This window comes from Papio anubis, chromosome 5 (genome assembly GCF_008728515.1).
Source record: "Papio anubis isolate 15944 chromosome 5, Panubis1.0, whole genome shotgun sequence".
In the NCBI taxonomy this organism is placed as follows: domain Eukaryota; kingdom Metazoa; phylum Chordata; class Mammalia; order Primates; family Cercopithecidae; genus Papio; species Papio anubis.
In genome coordinates this window covers 37,727,235-37,753,275 of record NC_044980.1, presented here as the reverse complement: position 1 = coordinate 37,753,275, position 26,041 = coordinate 37,727,235, and the positions used below count along the sequence as shown (strand labels likewise).

At 40.9% G+C, this 26,041-nt stretch overlaps 1 protein-coding gene across 8 annotated transcripts in view; it reads right to left on the bottom strand.

The window, feature by feature from the left end:
• The window catches only part of OSMR (oncostatin M receptor), a 106,455-nt gene that overhangs the window by 13,930 nt on the left and 66,484 nt on the right, over window positions 1–26,041 (bottom strand). For all 8 annotated transcript variants that reach the window (XM_009208317.2, XM_009208320.2, XM_009208318.4 and 5 more), the window contains 7 exons: window positions 15,126–15,202; window positions 13,683–13,905; window positions 10,947–11,117; window positions 9,462–9,566; window positions 7,784–7,957; window positions 7,012–7,179; window positions 363–444 (listed from right to left, as the gene is read on the bottom strand). In XM_009208317.2, coding sequence (XP_009206581.1) covers window positions 363–444; window positions 7,012–7,179; window positions 7,784–7,957; window positions 9,462–9,566; window positions 10,947–11,117; window positions 13,683–13,905; window positions 15,126–15,202 — 1,000 coding nt within the window. The remainder of the gene's footprint in view (window positions 1–362; window positions 445–7,011; window positions 7,180–7,783; window positions 7,958–9,461; window positions 9,567–10,946; window positions 11,118–13,682; window positions 13,906–15,125; window positions 15,203–26,041) is intronic.

Here is a 26,041-nt window from a genome sequence, read left to right as displayed (position 1 = left end):
TTAATTTCTTATTGGCTAAATGGAGATAATTATGGTACTTAGAGTGTCCTCATGAAGATTAAATGAATTAATTGATAAAGCACTTAGAACACTGCCAAACATCTAGTAAGTAAGATACAAATATTAGCTACTGCTGTTGAAAAAATTCTGTGGTCTATGTTAAATGGTGATTAGTTTCCTCATATAGTCACCTGGAGAGCAAAACAGTGAAATAAAGTACATATTCTCACCCCAGCCTCTTTTGTCCTTTTCATTTTCTGTATGTTGTTTCGTATTATTCAATGTCATTTCTATCTTACTAAATCTCTTTCCAGATTTTTCTCTTACCCTCTTCTTGGATAAAACCTTCCTCACACACTTACCACTGACTTTTCAAGTAGCACACGATCATGATGAGCAAGACGCAGAAAACCATGGGCAGTAGGATATGAATCAACATGGAGGCTGAACAAGGAAAAACAAAGGGACATTTTTAATAAGTACTTTTCCCTTCCTCAAAGGAACAGAATTAAGTTTATGATTGAGAGTAATTTTACATGTTTATTATTTCTCAAATTATGTATGCAAGTTGTAATATGAGTTCTGCCTGACTTCAGGGGAAAAGCCAACCAACCAACTAGCCAACCGACACAGGAAGCCATTTGCCATCAACAGTGTGTGACTCACATTTGTTACCTCTTCTGATAGATTGCATCGTGACTTGCTGTATTAAAATTATGCTTTTCCACTCCTGCCAAAACTTCATAGTAGGTGAGAACACTTTCCTGCCCCTTGACTTGGGGCTCAGCCATGTGCACTGGCTTGGCCAATGGGCTGTTGGTAATTGTAATGTAACTAAGTGTTTTACATGTGCATGTACACATTGGCTTGCGCTCTTGTGTTCCTCACCATGAGAAGCGTGTGCCTCAGGTAGCTGCTGCGACTTTAGCCTTAGCCCTAGAATGAAGATGCGTGAAACAAACCTGAACATGACTGAAGCTTAGAGTCCAGCTTACCACAGCCTAGATCAGCCAAGTCTCAGCTGACCTGTAAACCCATGAGCATAAAAAGAAATATTTGTTCTTGTATGCCACGGAGCTTTTGAGGGTGTTTGTTACACATCAAAAATTGACTAGTGCACTCCTTCTAGTTAGCCTCAGATTACCTAAATATGTCTTAATCTGGGAAAATGATTATGTTTATTTCTCCAATATGTCAACTGGTGCTTCATTTATTTCAAATGACCATTGTGAAATCTGTTAGAATAAAAATGGAATCACTAATGGTAGGAAACCCTGACAAATAGAGCTGGGAAGGTCATGCAGATAACAAAAACCACTACGAAAACCACAACCTTGCACAAAGGCCATCACAACCTTACATACACACACACAATGCTTCTGCAAGGACATCTTCCCATTAAACCTTGAACTGGCATCACCCTTGTTATTCATCTTTGTAGTCAAGGATAATTATTTCAAAGCAATTATATAATCCTCCTCATTTTTTTTTCCTTTAAAAACTTTTGTCTTCCTTTACCTCCCTGAATATGCACATAGTTTACTATAGTTTATTTTGGCATAAGTATTTCCACTGAAATTCTCAGTCCCAAATAAACATCTTTTCTTTTAGAGAGTGTCTCTCTCTTATTAGACTGACACCGTCTTCCTGTTCCCATTGCTTGCAATTTCCACCAAATAATAATTCAGCTGGGTTGGTAAACATCCCTTTTCACAAAAGTAAATTGCTCAGGGAGGATCTAGGGGGTTAAGTTACTGAACATATGATTCTGTTCAATCCATTTGCCCCCTCTGCCCTCCCCATGCTCCACCCCACACCTAGCTGCCCTGGAAGAAATGGGGCTTGATTTGGGGACAGTGGTGTGGCAGATAATGTTGGAGTTTTGTAAAGAAAGGTGGCCCTGGGTAGATGCACAAGCCCGTGCTATGAGGCAACACAGGGTTCTAGGGAAAAGGACCCAGAAAGGTAAGAGAGGGCCAAAACAACTGACCTAAAATTAACGCTGACCCCAGAAAAAGGGGAAGGAAACTCTCTTTGTGAATCTTACTATGGTAAACTTTGCTCTCAAAAACAGTACTTTTGATGATGTAAACCAAAAAGTATCTGAGGCAGGTCTCCATCAATTTAGAAGTTTCTTTTGCCAAGGTGAAGGACATGACTGGAAGAAATAAACAGAATCACAGAAACATTATGTAGTCTGTGTCTTCCTCCAAAGATAATGTTGAGGGCTTCAATAATGCTGAGGGCTTCAATTTAAAGGGGAAAAGTGGGCTGGAATGAGAAAGGGCTGGAGGAAAAGTGGGCTGGAGGAGGGAGGGTATGATTATCCACATGTCACAAGAGAAAAGGAGGAGACAGAAGAATAGTTAATTATGTATTCATCTCCCAGGAGAGGCTACGATAAGATAAGGCAAACACAGAGTAGCTACCTGTGGAGATATTTAAGCTTTTACTGTACCTGTCTGCTTAGAAGCAAAAGGAAAGGCAGCTTCTTGCATGAACTAGCTTTCAGCGTATTTTTTTCCCTTGCATAGTGAATTTTATGTTCTGTTCACAATCACTGTACTAGTACACGTCTTTAGGTATTTCTTTAGGGTTTATGTAGGCATTTGGGGGGCATATATACCTAGGAATGAAGGTTCTCACATCTAAGGTATATATATACTCATTTTAGAAGATACTACCAAGGAATTTTCCAAAACTGCTTGTACCAATTTACTCCCATCAGCAAGGTATGGAAGTTCCAGTTCTTCTACATCCTCATCAACACTTGGTATTTTTCATCTTTTACATTTCAGCTATTTTCGGGCTAATTTTAAACACAAACTTTCGGAACATAATCTACTTCCATACTCAGGATTTAAAAATGATTCAAGTAGTGCCTATTAAATTCAGAAGGAAATGTAGTGCCAAATGTCCAAATATAAAAACACAAATTACAGTTGGTTTGGACACCCGGTATGTTTAAACAAACTTACCCTCTCTGTGCCTCATTATCTCTATTTAGTAACCTAGTCTCCTGATCAGAGAAAAAGTTAACAAACCAATTTACAAAGAGAAAGGATTATTTTGAAAAATACCAACAGAATAAATATTTATTCATTACTTTGCAATTTCACTATTACATTAATTTTTTGCATTTCTATTTTTTGTTTTTGCTGTTTAATCATTCTAGCCTCATTGCAGTAGATACAGGTATTTTTTATTCCCATCTAACAAGATCTGAGGTACAGTTAATTGGATGCTAGTCACATAATATTCTACCTATTTTTTTTTAAAGTAAAATCTCAGGAAAGTAGAAAAAAGTTTGAAATATTTTCTACTTTCTATTTCAAATATTTTATTTCAAATAATAATATAGTCAGTAGTCACAAGCCAAGCCAGGGCTAATGAAGTTTAACATAAGGGAGATGAATGAAACTTAGAAAATACATATTTAAAGATAAGTGTGTGTGTGTGTGTGTGTGTGTGTGTGTGTACCAACCAAGTAAATTACAAAGGTAGAATAAAACTAACCTGAAAATAAATTTAAAATTAACTCCAAAATGCCAAGAGTGCTCAAGTAATGTAAATCATTGACACATCTTAATCAGATAAGGGGTTCTGGATTTTGGCTTGGAGACCTAGGGACATGTTTCAGTGTAGTAGTCAACATGCAGTCAGCACCACAACCTGTCTGATACTGTTTGGCTGTGTCCCCACCCAAATTTCATCTTGAACTGTAGCTCCCATAATCCCCACGTGTCATGGGAGGGACCTGGTGGGAGGTAATTGAATCATGGGGGTGGCTACCCCATGCTGCTGTTCTTGCGATAGTGAGTGAGTTCTCACAAGATCTGATGGTTTTATAAGGGGCTTTTCCCCCTTTGCTCGGCACTTCTCTCTCCTGCTGCCATGTGAAGAAGGATGTGTTTGCTTCCCCTTCTGCCATAATTATAAGTTTCCTGAGGCTTCCTCAGCCATGCAGAACCATGAGCCACTTAAACCTCTTTCCTTTATAAATTACCCAGTCTCAGGCAGTTCTTTAAGGCAGTGGAGAATGGACTGATGCAGTAAATTGGTACTGAGATACCTTATAAGGTATCTGAAAATGTGGAAGCGACTTTGGAACTGGGTATCAGGCAGAGACTGGAACAGTTTGGAGGGCTCAGAAGAAGAGAGGACGATGTGGGAAAGTTTGGAACTTCTTAGAGACTTGGAGGGATCAGAAGACAGGAAGATGTTGGAAAGTTTGGAACTTCTTAGAGGTTTGTTGAATGGATATGACCAAAATGCTGATAATGATAAGGACAATGAAGTCCAGGTTGAGGTGGAAGTCCAGGCTCAGATGGAGATGAGGAACTTGTTAGGAACTGGAGCAAAGGTGATTCTTGTTATGCTTTAGCAAAGAGACTGGTGGCATTTTGCCCCTGCCCTAGAGCTCTGTGGAATGTTGAACTTGAGACAGATGATTTAGGGTATCTGGCAGAAGAAATTTCTATGCAGCAAAACATTCAAGAGGAAGCAGAGCAAAAAAGTTTAGAAAATTTGCAGCCTGATAATGCAATACTAAAAAAAAAAAACCCATTTTTTTGAAGAGAAATTCAAGCCAGCTGCAGAAATATTCATAAATAATGCACATATACAGCCACACATATCTGAACAAGATGCCAAATGTTAATCATTAAGGCAATGGAGAAAATGTCTCTAGGCCATGTCAGAGGTCTTCACGGCCACCCCTCCCATCACAGGCACAGAAGCCTAGCAGGGAAAAATGGTTTCCTGGGCTAGGCTCAGGGACCCCTGCTCTGTGCAGCCTCAGGACATGGTACCCTACATCCCAGCTAATTCAGCTCTAGCTGTGACTAAAAGAGGTCATTGCTTCAGAGGGTGCAAGCATCAAGCCTTGGCAGCTTCCATGTGATGTTAAGTCTGTGGGTGCACAGAAGTCAAGAATTGAGGTTTGGGAACCTCCACCTAGATTTCAGAGGACATAAGGAAATGCCTGCATGTCCAAGCAGAAGTTTGCTGCAGGGGCAGAGCCCTCATGGAGAACCTCTGCTAGGGCAGTGTGGAAGGGAAATACAGGGCTGGAGCCCCCGCAGAGAGTCTGCACTGGGGCACTGCCTAGGGGAGCTGTGAGAAGAGGGCCACCATCCTCCAGACCCCAGAATGGTAGATCCACTAACAGCTTGCACCATGTGCCTAGAAAAGCCAAGAAACTCAATGCTAGCCCATGAAAGCAGCCAGAAGGAGTCTGTACCCTGCAAAGCCACAGGGGTGGAACTGCCCAAGACCACAGGAGCCTATCTCTTGCATCAGCATGACCTGAATGTGAGACATGGAGTCAAAGGAGATCATTTTGGAACTTTAAGGTTTAATGACTGCCCTACTGGAATTCGAACTTCCATGGGACCTGCAGTTCCTTTGTTTTGGCCAATTTCTCCCATTTAGAATGGGTGTATGTACCCAATGCATGTACTCCCATTGTATCTAGGAAACAACTAACTTGCTTTTAATTTTACAGGCTCATAGGTGGAAGGGACTTGCCTTGTCTCAGATTAGACTTTCGACTTGGTCTTTTGGGTTAGTGCTGGAATGAGCTAAGACCTTGGGGGACTGTTGGAAAGGCATAATTGCATTTTGAAATATGAGGGCATGAGATTTGGAAGGGGCCAGGAGTGGAATGATATGGTTTGGCAGTGTCCCCACCAAAATCTCATCTTATATTTTAGCTCCTATAATCCCCATGTGTCCTGGGACGGATCCGGTGGGATGTAATTGAATCATGGGGGTGGTTACCCCCATGCTGTTCTCATGATAGTGAGTGAGTTCTCACAAGATGTGATGGTTTTATAAGTGGCTTTTCTCCTTTGTTCGGCACTTCTCTCTTCTTCTGCCATGTTAAGAAGGACGTGTTTGCTTTCCCTTCTGCCATGATTGTAAATTTCCTGAGGCCTTCCCAGCCATGTGGAACTGTGAGTCAATTAAACCTCTTTCCTTTATAAATTACCCACTCTCAGGCAGTTCTTTATAGTAGTGTGAGAACGGACTAATACACTGCCACTGAAGCCACGTGTATCTGAATCACCAGTCAGGGCACTCCAGGGTCAGCAGTCCAATAGGACGTGCCCATCTCTACAGCTGCAGCTTCGGTGAGGGCACCCTGCACTAAGGAAAGTTGGTAACTTCAGGCAAGCCTTTTGAATCTATTTGCGTTACATGGGTGCCTTCCAGGACCTTCTATGATCCCCTCATTGAAGATACTCTTTTCTCCTCTTTCTTCCATCAGCATCTATTTTCTCTCACCACATTCCTGTTTACTGGTTGTCAGGGTTTGCCATGAGAATAAATTTTTCCATCAACCAGTTCTTACTGTTTTTCTCCCTTCCCTCTTACTTCTCCATCTTTCAAGCCAAATGTATTTTTGAAAAGATCTCTCTCTCTCCACCTCACCATTTCCCATCCAAATATGCAAACAGGGAGTTTTTGAGCAAGTATTCCATGCCCCTGCCCAATTCCCACACCACTGTACCCATTTCTAATTGCTCCTGGAGGCCCTAGCAGAGTCAAGAAGCAATTTGTTTGCTGCTGAGGGAAACAATCCAGAGGAAAGCTAGCTGCAGAGAACAATTCTGCTGAGAAAACCAGCACCACTCTTCTCTAGACAGAAGCCTTGTGGCTCTTCTGATGTCAACACTAAAATATGCTATCTGTGATTTTCAAACTACATACAGGATTGTGAGACTGAGTTCCAGAGAATTGTCTCAAGGGCCACTGAGGGAGGCAGAGGGAAGATTTTAGGCCTTAATCAGACAGATTACCTCCATTTGTATCTATTTTATATAGTGAGAGTCTGTGCAACTCTTTTTTTGTGACACAAAGGGTTTCATCGAGAGAAAGAGGGAGGTGTGATGGAGAGAAGAAAGGTTTGAAAATTCCTGATCTAGACAAAGCCTAAGTCAACACTTTTGTAATTTGTTAGTTTCCCAGAAACTCCTAAGGGAAGACCTTTGATTTGGGAAAACTCACAGTGTTCATCCGGAGTCGTGACCTTCGTGAACGTAGCATTGGGGCCCTCGCCAGCACTAGTGAATGGAGTGACGAAAAACTCATAGAAGGATTCTGGCTTTAGGTTGTCCACAATCAATGCCTTTTCTTCTGGGTTGTCAATTTTGTATTTGCAACATTCTGAACCATCTGTGATTTTTAAATTTTTTTTTTTTTAAGGAAAAAAATATTGTATTAAAAGTGTGGTAAACATCTTGTGAGAGAGTTGGACACTAATACTCTTGTTAACTCAGCACCATCAATATGTTTAAACCAAACAAAAATCAAATCATAATTTCATCACCATGGGCACACCAGGTAAAATGTTCAGGAGATGGCACAAAAAGCAGAAAATCCACTGAACAAGGGGTACTAGTGATCCAGCCAAAGCACACAAATCTGCAAGAAACAGTAAGAGTTTGCAAGGGGCTTAAAAATAAATTGGAACAATGCTCAATAAAGTGAAAAAAAAGAGGAAAGTTTCATAAAGAGCAGGTTTTCTTAAGGAGCTGGTGGTGCTTCAGATGCTTCTAAAAATACCAGGTCATATTGTTTTTTAAGTAAGTTAAAATGCTGCCCCACCCCCACCATCTTGCTCACCCTACTAATTTGCTTAAGAACACCTTTACAGTATAAAGTCATGCAAGAAGGGAATTCAGCCTGGCCACAGTCTAAGATGGCAGCCGTTATTTTCAATGATTTCAAATAATGAGATCTTGAAAGAATAAATAAACAAATCAAAAATAGATGTCACCTGAAAGAACTGCCTTTTGAAATCGTGGGTGGCACTGCCTCGCCTTGGATTTCAGATAGACATGGTACCCTTGTATAAAACCAGGTTGAGATTCAGTAGAGTAATCTTTCCAACTCAGAGTGAAGGAGTGGGATGTCAACATATCTACCAGCACGTGAGGGTTGTCTGAAGGAGCTAGGAAAAGAAGTTGGGATAAGAGAAAAGTCATGATTTGGAAACAGTCTCAGAATATTCATGTCAACTAATAGAAGAACCATAGCCAGCTCCAGAGGCTGTAAGAGCTTATGCCGAGTTAAGGAGTTTTATCTGTTTCTCTAGAGGATTTGTGCCTTGACATAGTTTATGCGAGCTGTGAAGGAGTTGAGCAATCTTGTTCAAGTCTTGCCTTTCACAGATGAAGAATGGACACGCAGAGACTAAATAACTTGCACAAGCTCACATAGTCCCAAACAAAAAAAAAAAAAAGAAACTAAAGTCTAAAAAAAAAAAAAAGAGACTTAATTCTGTTCTTAAATTCGAAACGGTGTTTGAAAAAAGACTCAACCACAGAACCTACTAAAGTGAGGAAGAAGGGAGGAAGTGAAAGTGGAAAGATTATGTTCAAAGAGGCAAGTGGGGCGATTTGATGAACTAGATCTAGTTCCCAGGTTGTGGCAGTGCCCAGTTATCCAAGTGTCACTGAAAAACAATCCAAGAATGTTTACTTTGAAGGCTTTGCTGAGGCTGTTTTCCCACACACGCTTATGCACAGTTGGACTGTGCACACGAAGTCACATACCTCCTGCCCACTCGGAGCCAACTGTAAACTGTGGATCCACTCCTGCTAAAGGAAGAACCCCTGAGAACTGGTCTGATTTGTGTGAACAATCAAGCACCCACCTGAAGAAGGAGAATAAGCAACCCCATGGGAGGATCAAAAATCCCCTCCACTGCTAGTGGGACAGTGGTGACATTTCTAGGGGGTGATTTCACAACATGTATGTAAAGTCTTAAAAATTATGAAAGAAATGAAAAAAATATTTTAAAAGATGAAACCCTTTGATTCCAGCATCCTATCTTTAAGACATCATTTACAAACCATTGTTATGGATTTGGACAAAGATTAGCTAAAACAATGATTATTCACATAGGGTATAAGAGACTGAACAAAGGAAGAAAGAGAGACTTAGCAATGAGAATGAAAATGTTTTATGTTTGTATGATTAAAAAATAATTTTAAAAACCCAATAGCCAGAATAAATGGGATATCAGCCGGGCGCGGTGGCTCAAGCCTGTAATCCCAGCACTTTGGGAGGCCGAGACGGGTGGATCACGAGGTCAGGAGATCGAGACCATCCTGGCTAACACAGTGAGACCCCGTCTCTACTAAAAAATACAAAAAAAACTAGCCGGGCGAGGTGGCGGGCGCCTGTAGTCCCAGCTACTCGGGAGGCTGAGGCAGGAGAATGGCGTATACCCGGGAGGCGGAGCTTGCAGTGAGCTGAGATCCGGCCACTGCACTCCAGCCTGGGCAACAGAGCGAGACTCCGCCTCAAAAAAAAAAAAAAATAAATAAATAAATAAATGGGATATCAAAAAGCGGGTATGATGCCGACATCTTCCTAAACCCAAAGCTAGGAATCTATGAATTGTTCTGAACAAGTCTGCACATGGGGCACATGAAATGCTTTAAACTTACCAAGTTCCTGAGAGTATCCTGTTTTTTTCTCTAATAAACAAGCAATCCTTTTTGTAGATAACCCATAGATTCTGAAGTCGTATCGAACTCCTGGCCTAAAAGCATCTAGGGAAGAAAAGTCAACAGATTTTTAATAACAGAATGACATTTCCTAATTCTGAAAAGAAAAATGATGAAAAGGCATGGCACGGTGGCTCACACCTGTAATCCCAGCACTTTGAGAGGCTGAGGTAGGCAGATCACTTGAGGCCAGGAGTTGGAGACCAGCCTGGCCAACATGGTGAAACCCTATCTCTACTAAAAACAGAAAAATTATTAGCCAGATGTAATGGCGGGCACCTGTAATCCCAGCTACTGGGGAGGCTGAGGCAGGAGAATCGCCTGAACTCAAGAGGCAGAGGTTGCAGTGAGCTGATATCAAGCCACTGCACTCCAGCCTGGGTAACAGAGCGACAGTCTGTCTTCCAACCCTTCCCCCTCCCCCCTACAAAAGAATGAAAAATAAATTTGTGTTCCCCTAATAATTGCCTTTCAGGAATTTTGCATTTTATCCCCACCATATTCCCTCCTTCCATGAAGCCTTGGAGTCCTCCATGCTGCAAACACCTGGCCCCACTGTCTTGTCTCCAATAAAGCCTGCAGGGATTAGCCTCTGCAGTGTTCTTTGAAGCAAGAGCTCTCAAACATGCCTGTGTATCCATGTGCACACAACTGGGTGCAGAATCAGACCAGACACAGAAAACCATTCAAGCCCTTCTTTGACTCCAAATCCCCCTCTGGTTACTTGTCTTCCCTCTTCTCATTAAAGCCAATAGTCTTGAAAGCTTTGCTTCCACTTCCTCATTTCCCCATTACACTTATACTTCTGCAATCTCCTTCCAGAACCCACCACACCACTGAAATTGGCGAAGCCTTGATCATCCTCTGAACAGGGACATTTCCCACACCCTTCCATGAGCCCAGCAGATGGCGCCACCCACCCCTCCAGCTCAAGCCACACAAATGGGCACTCTTGTGTCTGCTAAACTAGCAAATCTTCACATTACAAATCCAATGTGGGAGGTAAGAGAACAAGTTCTACATGTTCTATTGAAACTGAAGGTTGATGATCGATTCTCATCAACTATATGTCCTAAACATCTTCCAAATCCATGCAATTCTCTGCTTTTGTAAAAGCTCTCTGGACAACTGTTACAACATCCCTCTGCCATTCGAGACTATGCACTAATTTAGAGAAACAAGTTTATGAAAATCATGAAAATCAATTCCCATCTCATGTGCAGATATTCTCTGCAAAAGGAGATTTAAAGGTTGAGTTTTAGAACATATTCTTGTAACATCTGAACTCCTAACACCCATGCTGGATTTGTCGTTTCAAAATTATTAGCTGAGCACAGTCAAAGTCTGTGAAGTAGTCCAGAAATCCCACTTGAACTTGCTTCAAGGTGAATATAGCAATGCGATGATATGGAAGGTTCTTCTTACCTGTGCTAATGACTGTGCTTGTGGTATTGGGACCTACATTCTTCCACTGGAGCACATCCTGGGGATGGTCACACCAGTCCACAACATAGCCTATAACATCTCCAGGCTGGGGTTTCCAAGACAGAGAGAATCCACCCTCTGTGCCTGCAATTCTTTCTTCCTCAACCTCTTCTGTATATAAACAAATAGAGCAATGCTCCAGACTTAATTAACTGTAAATTGTTTTAAGTATGTAAGGTAGAAAGTAGATACATACATGCACGGTATCTAGTAGGTAACAGACCTCCACTTCAATAGTTACAGGTGCTTGGGTGGGGGATGTTTTCATGGGTGAGTTCCTGCCTCTTACTTCCCGGCAAACATTTACACCTGCCCTTCAGATGCCCATCATGTTGGCCTTCTGAAGTCCAACCAGACTTCAGCACCTAGGACAGGGGCCAGCAAACTACCACCAGGATGATTCCAGCCTCTGAGGGTTGTTTTCATATGACCCTTGAGCTAAGAATGGTTCTAAGACATTTTAAGAGTTGTAAAAATACAAATAAACCAAAAAAGAAGGCATATAATAAAATATGTAATGGAGACTATATGACCTGCAAAAATGTTTGCCATCTGCCCCTTTACCACAAAATTTGTTGATCCTTGATCTAGAATCTGGTATTGGGTACTGGATCTGCTTCAAAAATTACCTGTTGAATGAATAACTAATGCAGGTTAATTCTCCCACAGTAATATCAGTTGCTCCTAAACTAAATACTGCTTCTGAGATGTGTTACGGGTAGGAATTGAGTAGAAGACAAAAAAGAAGAAAATATTCAGGTATATAAAAAGTTGGGTTATATAAGGATATGCACACAGTTTATGACTAATGCTGCCATCTCAATAGATTTTATAGGTTAAAGTAGGTTTCCTGATGTCTGACAATTGGAAAAAGGGTAACATGGCCTCAGGGGACTACCAGTTCTACTGAGTTCCAACAGGGATATACCTTATCCTTGAGGCATGAGAATTTCTCCTCTTTCTACAGACTTACACTAAGAACTGGTTTATTGTTTGTCTGTAATTCACATTTAGCTGGGCCTCCTGTATTTTATCTGGCAATCCTAATTACAACTGAATAGTGGTGCGAAAACCACTGATTCACTTTTATAGGGCATCAAAATATCATCCAGCTGGGGGCACCCAAAGGAATGTGTAGCTCTAGGTATAAGGTAAAAGCCCATGAGGGCTTTATAGATCCCATTCACATGGCTTCCCTGCTTTCCTCCATCAAGTAGACAAATGCCCCACACATATTAAGGCTTGACATTTTTCACTTGACTTATTAATACTTAGTAAAATTTAACTCCAAACCCAGGGTTGAAACTCTTAGAAAGCTGCTTCTTTAAATTGAAAATACATTTTGAGAGATAGAGGCAGATCAAAGAGTAGGGGAATCTTTTTGTCAGTCATTCGCACCCTAGTATGAATTAGCTTAACCTTATTGATTTTCTCATAGTACATGAGTGACTTTATACATGCTGGTGATGTAGAAACAAGGAGCACTTAAGGATAGCTAGCTGGAGCCTCACACCAGAAGATCTAGGCATCTGAAGGCAGGGCATGGGGATGAAGGGTATGGTAGGAGACCCCAAAATATATAATTGCTCTCAGCAGTGTTGCTTTGAACTTGTCTCTGCCTTCCTCAGGAGAGGCCAGTACCAGCTCCCCAAGGCTGAATGAAATGCCCCCTTTTCCTGTTCGGATCCTAATGAAGTCAGAATATAACTTCTTTCTCTAATATAGTTCTTCAGAAAACAGAGGTTACACTAAACAACTCCTAAACCAACTCCTAGAGTTTTTCTTCTATGGCACAATATAATTTATTTTCCTCATGTGATACATACTGGATAGTTCTTTTGAAAACATAAAAATAAAACAACAACATCCTCTAATCCAACTCACTTAACCCAAATTTAAGCTGAACTTGAATAAATAAATATCATAGAACCTACCATAACATCATAAGCAGGGTCTGGAAATTTTAATAGCAGGAACCGAAGGGTGATATTATTACAAGGTTCATGAATGATCCTAGCATGCCACTGCCCGACTGCATTATGTGTGCCCATGTGTGTATCATCTCATAGTGTGTAACTGTGGGGTTGACTCTTTTTATGGCTCTCTAAGAAGGAAATTAATATCACTATTGATTTGGCATGTAGGGCAAGGGCATTCCACCTTGTTTGCTCTTTCATAGGCAAGAGATTAGCCAGTTATTATCTTTTATTCTACAAAGTTGGCAGAGCCCCTGGTGAAAGCTGATGCCAGTTCTGATGATCTCTGGAAATATTCATGGGCTCTTTCCAGGTGCAAAGACTGACAACACTTTTTACAAAATAGTAAATGCAATTCCTATTTCACAAGCCACAAAGATCATAAATAGTAACTCCAACTTTCAGTGGTAACTGTGGTTGGGGTTGCATTTACTTGAATACAATTCAGATAATTTCCCAAGTATGTTGAAGAATCCCCTGGACAGAAATATCCTGAGCCATGGCTGAAGTCTCCCCACACCGAGGGGACTGTCCCACTGAAATATGTTGACACACCTGGCCCAAAAGTAAATGGCTATTTGGTGACTAGACATTTTGTCTTCCCAAGTTGCTGTTTTCTCAATGTATCCATCACTACTTAATAACGTCATCAACATTTTCCTAGAGAATAAAAACAAAACAAAACGCAAAACAAACTCACTGTTTTCAGGGTCCGCAGAGATGACTATTATAGAAGCAGGAGAAGCGCCCACACTGTTGTTGGCTGTGACGCAGATTTGATAGGAACACCTGTCGAGGATTAGTTTTGTGCTGTTGGCTGGTGCCGGAATGGAACGGAGCTCTGACCTGGACGGTTTGTCTAGGTTTTCTACAACTACATTATAGAACAGGATCTTTCCATTGGCATGCAGTTTTGATAATGGCTGAAAAAAAAATATTGATAAACATTTTTAAATGGATTTTAATTGAAAGGAATTTGTACAACTCCTTTTTCATCTTTTCTGTCCCTCAATTCCTTTATATACGCACACCCACCAGAAAATTCAAACAGCTTAATAGAGAAAATAACTCTCTCAACCAAGTCTGAAATCAGACATTCAAATCTAACTGAAGGTGAGTAGAGAAGAGGATCATTTGGAGATAAAAGCCTCAAGAGCATTATGTGTCCTGAGAAGAGGGCTCAGATCAGAATCACAAGGAATAGACTCTTTAACCTGGTGGAAAAAAGAATGTGAGGGGTAGTCAAGGGCAGAAAAGCAATGAGAACAAACAGCACCACCCTGAGACCCTGCAGGAGGAGCCTGGGTACTGGCCTCATTCCACCTCCAGCTGTATTGTCCCCATGCAGCTGTACAGGGATGAGCTGCTCTCCATACCCAGAGTCCTCCTCCGGAAGGCTCAGTTTGCAGAGAAATTCTTGCTCACACAGTCTCAAGCCCACCTTCGGGGTCTGTTCCTCAGGCCTCCTCTCCCCTGGCATGTGTACCACCAGACCTGAGAGTGGGCTGGGAGTGGCTATCTGCTTGGGGTGTGGACAGAACCCAGACATGCAGACTGGCATGCCCACATGTCTGTGCACAGAGATTCTTGCAGAGTGTGCCAAACTAAAGGTGAAAAAAAAAAGTGGGGTAGGTTGAGACCAGAGTCAACTCTCCCAGCATCACCATGTTTCGGTGTGAAATTGACGCATCACTGAGTTCAGAATACAAACCTGGCCTTCCAGGTTGTCATGAAGGTGTATTAGGCAAGATAGAAGGATAAAATTTATTTTATATTACAATTTTTAAGCTTGATTTATAATTTTAAAACATAAATAGTATGAATGTTTAAATATGTGTAACTTTTAACTATCATATGTCGTTGTTTACTTACATCTTTGCCCTGGGCCCTGCAAGAGTCAGGGCTGGCCTGAGTTGAAGTTGCGGAGAAGGTTCTACCAATCAGAACTGGCTGTCGGTTGCATGAGCTGTCAAAGGGGTGGAGTGGGATTCCTCTACTAGGTAAGAAATTCTATTGGATGAATGCGAAGATCCCTCCCGGTTGGGACACTGGACCAATCAACAGTTCTCCAGAGGAAGACACATTTGTTTCCACAAATGTGGCTTTTGGAAACAATCACACTTTTGGAATCTGCACATCTTACCTTCCAGAATAAGGTCACAGTATGATTTCCTGGCTCTGAGTTCACACTTCTCCAGACATCAGGGGCCTCTGACGGAGCTGAAATTAACCAAAGAAAAGCCCTTGAGTCATAATATGTATGTAACGTAATACGCTCAACCTTTTTCTAGGTTGGTCAAGGACATGACAATTACCTGTCTAACCTGAGGCTTGCCTCTCCCCTTTTTGCTCTCTGTGACTTCTACCCACTGGTCCACAGCCACACTGCTCACTCCTCACTAGGTGCACATAGTACAGGGCTTTATAAAAAGGTCAGCTGCCTCTGAAAGCCTTTATAAACATCAAGCCACAGAACTACCAAAGAATTTTGGAATAATTCATCCATTAGACCAATTCCAGATGAGTTAGGTAAATTTCCCCTTTTCTGACTTTCTAGGCAGCAGACCTTTGCTACTTACTTGCCTCATTTGTGATGGACAGAGACACACTGATGGGGAGCCCGCTAGGGGCAGGAAGCATTCTTTCTCACGTTCATGACACCCACGGCTGGTCCGCTCACTGGAATGCTGGTCTCCCTCTACTGGGAAGGCCTCATTCCACTCCTCCTCCCAGCACCCTGCCTGTGGCTGGGTCACCTGCTTGCTGTGGACACTTGAGGCACCTGCAGCACCCAGCATTTCTTCTATCGTGGCTCTCACCATGCTGTTTTAGAATAATGTGCTTCCTTGTCTCTCTGTCAATAAACCATAGGATCCCTGGGGCCAAGGGCTTTGAAACTCCAGCATCTGCCTCAGGGCCTGGCACTTTGTGAAACTTCTACAAACTGTTTGAATAAAAACCAAACTTCAAAGGAACTCAGAAAACAATCTGCTTCAATGTCCCAATCTTTTCTTGTCTCCATCCCTCACTCAGAAATCTTTGTAAACAGATTGACTGACTGATTTTGCATCTAAATCCGCATTTGCTCAATCAACTTATCATGAGGAAAGGTCTTTAAATCCAGGGCAACTCTGGGTACCTATGTATAAAACCATTTAGGGGATCTCTTTTACACATAATTATAGCTAATATTTACAGAGGGGCTACTAGATGCCAGCCAAGTTCCAAATGTTTTGCATATATCAACTCATTTAATCCTCATAACACTTCTATGGGGCAGGTATGATTATTTACCCCATTCTCCAGATAAGGAAACTATGACCCAGAGAAGGTAAGTTAATTTCTTAAATCACTCAGGTGAAAGTAAAAGTGAAGCCAAGATTTGAACTCAAGGTAGTTAGGGTCTGATCATTCCACTATTCACCTTTAGAAAATGGATGGTCAATTGAAGACTCAGCTTGCATGACAAGTTCAACAAAATTCTCTTTAAAAAAAAAACTCAGCAATGGAAAAATAATGACATCAGTGCAATTGATTTTAAAATCTTAAAAAAGGAACACATTTTAATCACTGATTGATAAAAATATTATGAAAGTCCTATTAAGATGAGTACATCTTTTAGTTTGTAAATTGTTTTGCTGGATTTATGTAATACTCTGTATTCCACACAGAATCAAATTTTCTACTGATACAATTTTGTCATGGTATGACATTCACAAGAATAGTACAACAAAAAGTAGTCAAAAGAGAATTTAAAACATTCACAAGCCACAAGCAGTATCAGGCTTTAACTGTTGAAGATATAGATGACCCAATGATAGCACATCCATGGAGACAAACAAGAAAGGGACTCACAGGTATTGATGTCATTCTGCAACTGGGCCCTAACAGCATATATCATTTTTAAATCCAGACTTAAAAACATCTTCATCTCTCTACTCAATCACATTTTGTGAATGTGCTGCTTCAGCTTTCTGAATTTGAAAATACAACTATAGCATGTCTCCTATGACTTTTATTTTTAATGTTTACTTTGAAACTTCCCTTTAATTCTTAAAGATAGCTTGAATATTTTAGCATAGCCCCTAATAAAAATAATTGAATTAAATTCAAGTATCTAATTAAGAGAGTTAATAGCAATGGCTACAAACCTAAAAAACTCTTGTGATAACAAAAATCAATGTAAATATAAGATGTGGTACAGAGTTGTTAGTTTAAAATCTAATGGTTTAATAGTCCAGATTCCATTTTAGAGTAATGATATAAAATCCAAATTACTTATTAGTAGGTTCCTTAACTTTGTATGAATTATTTTTCTTCCAACTCTTCCAACTTTTCTTCCAACTCTCAGTTTGCCAAATCACAAATTTGATTTTAATCAGAGAAAAATATCCTTTTTGGAAGGTGCAAATCAGTATTTACTAAATGTTTACCAGTCTACTATCACTGATAGGGTTTACTACATTTCAGTATATAGCCCAGTGCTGTCAAAGTTTTGAGAAATTGTGATTTCATTAAATTACAGTTTGGTTATCAAAACATAACTTCAAAGTCCGTCACCTGAGTGCTACTTTAACTTTCAGACTTCTTTGTGCATGCTATTATGTTCTTGAAAGTAATTTAGCATATTTCCATATAACTCATTCATGTGAAACCATAGTCAATACTTCATTATTCAGTAGTTAATAATCAAACTTCAGTGAATCATATCCCTCCCTATTACATTTTATTTTCCTTTGAAATACTTTTTAAAAACTTCCTAGAAACTTTTTATAATTTAAAGTTTTATTTTAGAGTCAGGGAGTACATGTGCATGTTTGTTACATGGATATATTGTGCAATGCTGAGGTTTGGAATACAAATGATCCCATCACCCAAATAGTGGGCACAGAACCCAACAGTTACTTTTTCAACCCTTGCCCCCTCCCTTCCTTCCCAGTCCCCAGTGTCTATTATTTCTATCTTTATTTTCATGAATACCCAATATTTAGTTCCCACTTAAAAGTGAGAACATGCAGTATTTCGTTTTCTGTTCCTGCATTAATTCACTTAGGATAATGGCCTCCAGCTACATCCATGTTGCTGGGAGGAACATTATTTCATTATTTTTTATGGCTGTGTAGTATTCCATGGTGTATATGTACCATATTTTCTTTATCCAATCCACCATTGATGGGCACCTAGGTAGATGCCATGTCTTTGCTATGGTGAATAGTGCTGTGATGAACATATACGTGTTGGTAGAATGATTTATTTTCTTTTGGATATATACCCAGTAATGGGATTTTGGGGTGGAACAGTAGCTCTGTTTTGAGAAATCTCCAAATTGCTTTTTAGGAAGGTTGAACTAATTTATATTCCCACCAACAGTGTATAAGTGTTCCCTTTTCCCTGCGGCTTCCCCAGCATCTGTTGCTTTTTGACTTTTTAATAATAGCCATTTTGACTGGTATCCTCATTAGAAAAGGCAATAGGTGCACAGAGAAGCTCAAGAGAATACTTGTGAGCACAGACATAGAAGATGACCATCTATCAGCCAAAGAAAGTGGCCTCTGAGAAACAACTTCAGCCAACAACTTGATGTCAGATTTCTAACCTCTATAATTATGAGACACTACATTTCTCTTGTTAAAGTTCTTCTCTCTGTGGTACTGTGTTATTAAAGCCCTAGAAAACTGTTACAACCTATTAATACACATGGAATATATTCCCTGCAGCATGGTTGAAATGAAAACAGAGTTTTATTATGTCAGGCTCCACTCGCATTTGAGAGCTGAAGCACTGTGGAAAGTGGCCTCCCTTAGGAAATATTATGAAGACACGTGAAGAAGGCTCCTGCCCTGATGGGGCTACAGGGATGAGTTCTGTGAGATGACACATTGCAAGCAAATGCATACAGTAGCTTAAGCTTCCCCTTTTTTGTGTATCACCTCCTTTTGTGTAAAAACTTTCTTGTAAGAACACTGGCTATTAATACTTAGAGAAGGTCTAGCAGGGCAGTGGTGCTGACTGCTACAGAAGCTACCTGGGGTTGTTAAAGAATAAAAACAGTAACAACATGCAAAGATTTTTAAAAATAGCCTTTCTGATTGGTGTAAGATGTTGTCTCATTGTGATTTTAATTTGCCTTTTTCTGATGATTGGTGATGTGGAGCATTTTTTCATGGTTTTTTTTTTTTTTTTTTTGGCTGCTCGTATGTCTTCAGAACTCTCCGTTCATGTCTTTTGCCCACTTTTTTTAATTTTTAGATAGAGTCTCGCTCTGTCACCCAGGCTGGAGTGCAGTGGCGCAATCTCTGCTCACTGCAAGCACCACCTCCCGGGTTCACGTCATTTTCCTGCCTCAACCTCCCAAGTAGCTGGGACTACAGGCGCCCACCACCACACCTGGCTAATTTTTTTGTAGAGATGGGGTTTCTCCGTGTTAGCCAGGATGGTCTCGATCTCCTGACCTCATGATCCACCCACCTCAGTCTCCTGAAGTGCTGGGGACTGCACCCAGCCCTTATGCCCTCTTTTTAATGGGGTTGTTTGCTTTTTGCTTGTTGAATTAAGTTCCTTATAGATTCTAGATATCAGATGTTTGTTAGATGCATAGTTTACAAATAATTTCTCACATTCTGTAGGTTATTGCTTACTCTTTTGATAGCTTCTTTTGTGGTTCAGTGCTCTTTAGTTTAATTAAGTCCCACGTGTCAATTTTTGTTTTTGTTGCAATTTCTTTTGAAGACTTAGTCATAAATTATTTCCCAAGGCCAATGTCCAGAATGGTGTTTCCTAGGTTTTCTTCTAGGATTCCTATAGTTTGAGGTTTGACATTTAAATCTGCATTCATCTCAAGTTAATTTTTTGTACATAGTGAAAGGCAGAGGTCTAGTTTCATTCTTCTATATATAGCTAGCCAGCTATCCCAGCATCATCTATTGAATTAGGAGTCCTTTCCCTATTGATTATTTTTGTTGACGTTGTAGATCAGATGGCTGTAGGTGTGTAGTTTTGTTTCTGGGTTCTCTATTCTGCTTGATTGGTCTATGTGACTGTTTTTGTACCGGTACCATGATGTTTTGGTTACTGTAATCTTGTAGTATAGTTTGAGGTTGGGTAATGTGCTGCCTATTGCTTTGTCCTTTTTGCTTAGAAATGCTTTGGCTGTACAGGCTCTTTTTTGTTTCCATATCAAGTTTTTGAATAGTTTTTTTCTATTTCTGTGAAAAATAACATTGATAGTTTCATAGAAATAGCATTGAATCAGTAGATTTCTTTGGGGAGTCTGGTCATTTTAATGATATTGATTGTTCCAATCTCTGAGCATGGAATATTTTTCTATTTCTTTGTGTCATCTATGATTTCTTTCAGCAGTGTTTTCTAGTTCTCCTTGTAAAGATCCTTCACCTCCTTGGTTAAATGTATTACTAGGTGTTTTTGTGTATGTGAGTATTGGAAGTGGGATTGCGTTCTTGACTTGGGTCTCAGCTTGAATCTTATTGGTGTATAGAAATACTACTGATTTTTATACATTGATCTTGTATCCGAAACTTTGCTGAAGTTTTTTTTTTCAATCAGATCTAGGAGCTTTTATGCAGAGACTAGGGGATTTTCTAGATATACAATCATATCACCTGCAAACAGAGATATTTTGACTTCTGACTTCCTCTTCTTCTATTTGGATGCTTTTTATTTCTTTCTCTTGCCCGACTGCTCTGGCTAGGACTTCCAGTATTATATTGAATAGGAGTGGTGAAAGTGGGCATCCTTGTCTTATTCCAGTTCTCAAAGGGAATGCTTCCAGCTTCTGCCCATTTAGTATGATGTTGGCTGTGGATTTGTCATAGATGGTTCTTATTTTGAGGTACGTTCCTTCAACACCTGGTTTGTTGGAGCTTTTAACATGAATGGATGTTGAATTTTATCAAAAGCTTTTTCTGCATATATTGAGATGATTGTGTGGCTTTTGTTTTCAGTTCGGTTTATGTGACGAATCACATTTAGTGATTTGTGTATGCTGACACAACCTTGAATCCCAGGGATAAAGCCTACTTGATTGAGGTGGATTAGCTTTTTGATGTGCTGCTGGATCTGGATTGCTAGTATTTTGTTGAAGATTTTTGCATCTGTGTTCATCAAGGATATTGACCTGAAGTTTTCTCTTTTTGTTGTGTCTCTACCAGGTTTTGGTGTCAGAATGATGCTGGCCTCATAGAATGAGTTTGGGAGGAGTCCCCCCTCCTCAGATTTTTTTGGAATAGTTTCTGTAGGAATGGTACCAGCTCTTTATACCTCTGATAGAATTCGGCTATGAATGCATGTGGTCCTGGGCTTTTTCTGGTTCCTAGGCTTTTTGTTACTGATTCAATTTCAGATCTCATTATTGGTCTGTCCAGGGATTCAATTTCTTCCTGGTTCAATCTTGAGAGGCTGTATGTTTCCAGGCTGTATGTTTTCTAGTTTGTCTCCAAAAAGATGTTCATAGTAATCTCTGAGAGTTTTTGTATTTCTATGGGGTCAAGTGGTAACATCCTCTTTGATATTTCTGATTGTGTTTATTTGGATCTTCTCTCTTTATTCTTTATTAGTCTAGGTCGTGATTTATGAAACCTATTCTTTTTAATAACTCCTGGATCATTGATCTTTTGTATAGTTTTTTGCATCTCAATTTCCTTCAGCTCAGCTCTAATTTTGGTTATTTCTTGTCTTCTGATAGATTTGGTGTTGGTTTGCTCTTGTTTCTCTAGTTCTTCAAGGTGTGATGTTGGATTGTTAATTTGAGATCTTTGTTGCCCAGGCTGGAGTGCAGTGATGCAATCTTGGCTCACTGCAACCTCCACCTCCTGGGTTCCAGCAATTCTCCTGCCTCAGCCTCCCAAGTAGCTGGGACTACAGGCATGTGCCACCACGTCTGGCTAATTTTTGTAGTTTTCAGTAGAGATGGGGTTTCACCATACTGGCCAAGCTGGTCTCAAACTCATGACCTTGTGATCTGCCCGCCTTGGCCTCCCAAAGTGCTGGGATTACAGGCATGAGCCACTGCACCCGGCTGAAACTTTACTCTTAACATGGCTTTGCTGTGTCTCAGAGATCCTGGTATATTGTTATCTTTCTTCTCATTAGTTTCAAAGAATTTCTTAATTTCTGCCTTAATTTCATTGTTTACCCAAAAGTCATTCAGGAGCAGGTTGTTTAATTTCCATGTAATCGGGTGGTTTTGAGTGATTTTCTTAGTACTCGTTTCTGTTTTTATTCTGCTGTTGCCTGAGAGTGTGTTTGGTATTATTTCAGGTTTTTTGAATTTGCTGAGGATTGTTTTATGTCTAATTGTGTGTTCAGTTTTAGAGTATATGCCATGTGCAGATGAGAATAATGTATATTTGTTTTGGGGTGCAGAGTTCTGTAAGCCCATTTGGTCAAGTGTCAAGTTGAGGTCCTTAATATCTTTGTTAGTTTTCTGCCTTGATAATCCATGTAATACTGTCAGCAAAATGTTGAAGTCTCCCACTATTATTATGTGGTTATCTAAGTCTCTTTGTAGGTCTCTAAGAACTTACTTTATGAATCTGGGTGCTCCTGTGTTAGGTGCATATATATTTAGGACAGTTAAGTCCTCTTGTTGAATTGAACTCTTTACCATTATGTAATGCCCTTCTTTGTCTTTTCTAATCATTATTGATATATTTGGATAGAAACTGGAATAGCAACCCTTGCTTTTTTCTGTTTTGTTTGGTTGGTACATTTTTCTGCATCCTTTTACTTTTTAGCCTACTATTGTCACTGCATGTGATATACATCTCCTGTAGACAGCATACAGTTGGATATTGCTTCTTTCTCCAACTTGCCACTCTGTGCCTTTTAATTGGGACATGCAACCTGTGTACATTCAAGTTTAATACTGGTATGTGTGAATTTGATCCTGTCATTGTCTTGTTAGCTGGTTATTATGCAGATTTGATTGTGTGGTTGCTTTATACTCTCAATGGTCTATTACTTAAGTCTGTTTTTGTGGTGGTTGGTAATGAACTTCCTTTTTCATATTTAGCACTTCCTTAAGGATCTCTTCTAAGGCAGCTCTGATGGCAGTGAATTCCCTTAGCATTTGCTTGTCTGAAAAGGATCTTATTTCTCATTCACTTATGAAGCTTAGTTTGGCTAGATATGAAATTCTTGGTTGGAATTTCTTTTAAGAATGCTCAATATAGGCCCCCAGTCTCTTGTGGCTTATAGCATTTCTGATGAAAGGTCCACTGTTAGCTTGATGGGGTTCCCCTTGTGGGTGACCTGCCCTGTCTCCCTAGCTGGCTTTATCATTTTTTCTTTCATTTCAACCTTGAAGAATCTGATGACTATGTCTTGGAGATATGGTGTCTTTGGGATGGTCACTTCATATAGTATCTCACAGGGTTCTCTGCATTTCCTGAATTTGAATGTTGTCTTCCCCAGTGAGGCTGGGGAAATTTTTGTGAATAATATCCTCAAATATGTTTTCCAAGTTGCTTGCCTTCTCTCCCTCTCTTTCAAGAACACCAATGAGTGGTTGATTTGTTCTTTTTACATAATAATTTTTCTTTATTGTTTTTTCCTTATTTTTGTCTGACTGAATTTTATTGAAGAACTGGTCTTTGAGCGGAGACTCTTTCCTCAGCTTGCATTTGTATTATGAAATTCTTAAAATGAATGATTCAGCTCTATCAGATCAGTTTGATTATTTCTTTAAATGGCCATTTTGTCTTTTATCTCTTGCATCATTTTGCTGTATTCCTTAGATTCCTTGGATTGGGTTTTGACTTTCTCTTGGATGTTGATGATCTTTGTTTCTATGCATATTCTGAATTCTAATTCTGTCATTTTGAACAGGTTAAGAACCATTGCTAGGATGCTAGTGTGGTCTTTGGAGGTAAGAAGATACTCTGGCTTTTTGAGTTGCCAGAGTTCTTGCATTGTTTCTTTCTCATCTGTGTGGGCTGATGCTCCTTTAATCTTTGAAGTTGCTGTCCTTCGGATGGGTTTTTGTTTTGTTTTATGTTTTATGTTCTTTGATGTCCTTGGGGGACATCTGATTTTGGTACAAGGTGGGTTCAGTTGACTGGGTTCCCATCTGGAAGATTTTAAGGGGTCAAGGCTCAGCTTAGCACTCCTGGTCTGCGTGCTCTAACTCTGCAGGACTGGTATCAGGCCCTTTGTTCTCTTGCCCCTCAAGGCTAGGAACCTGCTGCACTGGAGGGACTGAAGTATTCTCAGTCTGCTGGCCACAAAACTCCGATGAGTGGTGCAGGCCAAAGCACTTCATCAGGGTAGTGGCAGCAGGATCCATGCTCATTCACATGTGCCAGCAGCCAGGGCAGTGCAGTGGGTTGTACATGCATCAGCTGGGGTAGGGTACCTCTGAGAGTAGGGCTACAGGGTTCCTGCATGCAGTTGCCCTGGTGGTGGGATGCAGGCAGGGGCAGAAGTGCCAGTGACAGTGCTCGCACTGGTGCTGGCAGTCATAGGGGCAGGAGGCTACCAGTCTTTGTGCATGAGTCTGCACAGGCAGCAGTGGTAGTGTAGGGGTGGGTAGAGTTGCCAGCATCCATGCATGCATTCACACTGACAGTTGTGCTGGCACTGGGAAGGCAGGGCTGTGGTTGTCTGTGTGCTGGTTTGCAGCAGCCACAGTGGCAGCACAGAGGTGGGGGCAGAGTTGCTGGTGTCTGTGTATGCATTTGTGCCAGTGATGGTGTTGGGGGGGGCATGGGGCCATGCACACATTCACACTGGTGGCAGTGTCAGCAGGAGTGGCGGTGGGGTTGCTGGTGTCCATGCACTCTTTCACAACAGAAATGGCAGCACCAGGGGGAGGCAGGGCCACACGTTGCACTTATGCCAGCAGCAGCAGTGGGATATGTGCACATACGAGCCATTGGAGGAGAAGAGGCAAGGTCCACCCACACGTGTGCACTGGCAAAGTGGTGGTGGGGTGGCCATGGACAAGTGCATGCTGGCAAGGTGGAGTTGGGGAGGCTGTGGTCAGGGGAGGCTGCAGGTGGGCTGATGCATGACAGTAGGAGTTGCTCTGCTGGAGCTCTCCAATGGTCAAGTGCCATCAGCCAGCAAAGCAGCTATGATATGGTCCCCGAGGAAGCACCCTGGTTGGGCATCTGAGGCTGAAACTCCAGCTAGCGTGGCCAGGCTGGAGCCTCAGGAGAGGCCAGCAGACAGGGGACCACTCAGATTGGACTGGTCCCATCTCATGGGTAAGACCCTTCTCCTCTGTCTAGGTCTCATGGTCACCCTATGGCCAAAGTCTCCTAGAGGAGCACGGCAAGGCTTGGGGAATTTGTATCCCTGGCCATGCTCGACTGCAGACATTTCTGCACCAAACCCTCTGGGCTCTGCCCAGGATGCAGCTCTATTCCTACTACCTCTCTAAGAAGCTCTTCCTGCCAGCCCAATTGTCTATGAGGGTTGTGGAGTTTCCTGCTGCCTGGATTCCAAAGGTCCACGGCAGGGGCAGGCTGCCTGTTCAACCCCTTCCTCAGGAGTTCCTGGGGAGTCAAGAACGAGCATGGGTGCTTTGTAGCCCTGCGCAGGGTGTGCAGCTTCCTGACCCTTCAGCCCAGCATCTGCGTTCTCCCTGTGTCCACTCTTAATGTAGGGTTTTCTAGGTATGGAATCATATCATCAGCAAAGAGAGACAGTTTTGACTTCTTTTCCTTTTGGGATGTGTATCTCTTGCCCGATTCCTCTGGCTAGAACCTCCAACTTCTATTTCTTAAATATGATTTCTGCATACTAAAATGGTTTAAAAAAATTGGGCTGCTAAGTGTGAAAGTGTTAAATAGCAACTGTCATGAAATTAACAAAATTTAACAAAACTAAGGTGTTTCTAATATTAAAAAATAAATTTTCTATTTTTTTTAGTTTTTGGTTTGTGAGAGGACAAGTAATTTTTGATCTGATTCAGAACATGTCTTTGAAAGAAGAACTGTTTTGGAACATAACATAAAAATGTATCTCTCCATCTTATAAAAATTTCGTCTTTTTTGCCTAATAACTGACATTTAAGTTTTTTATTTTAGTTGCTGACTC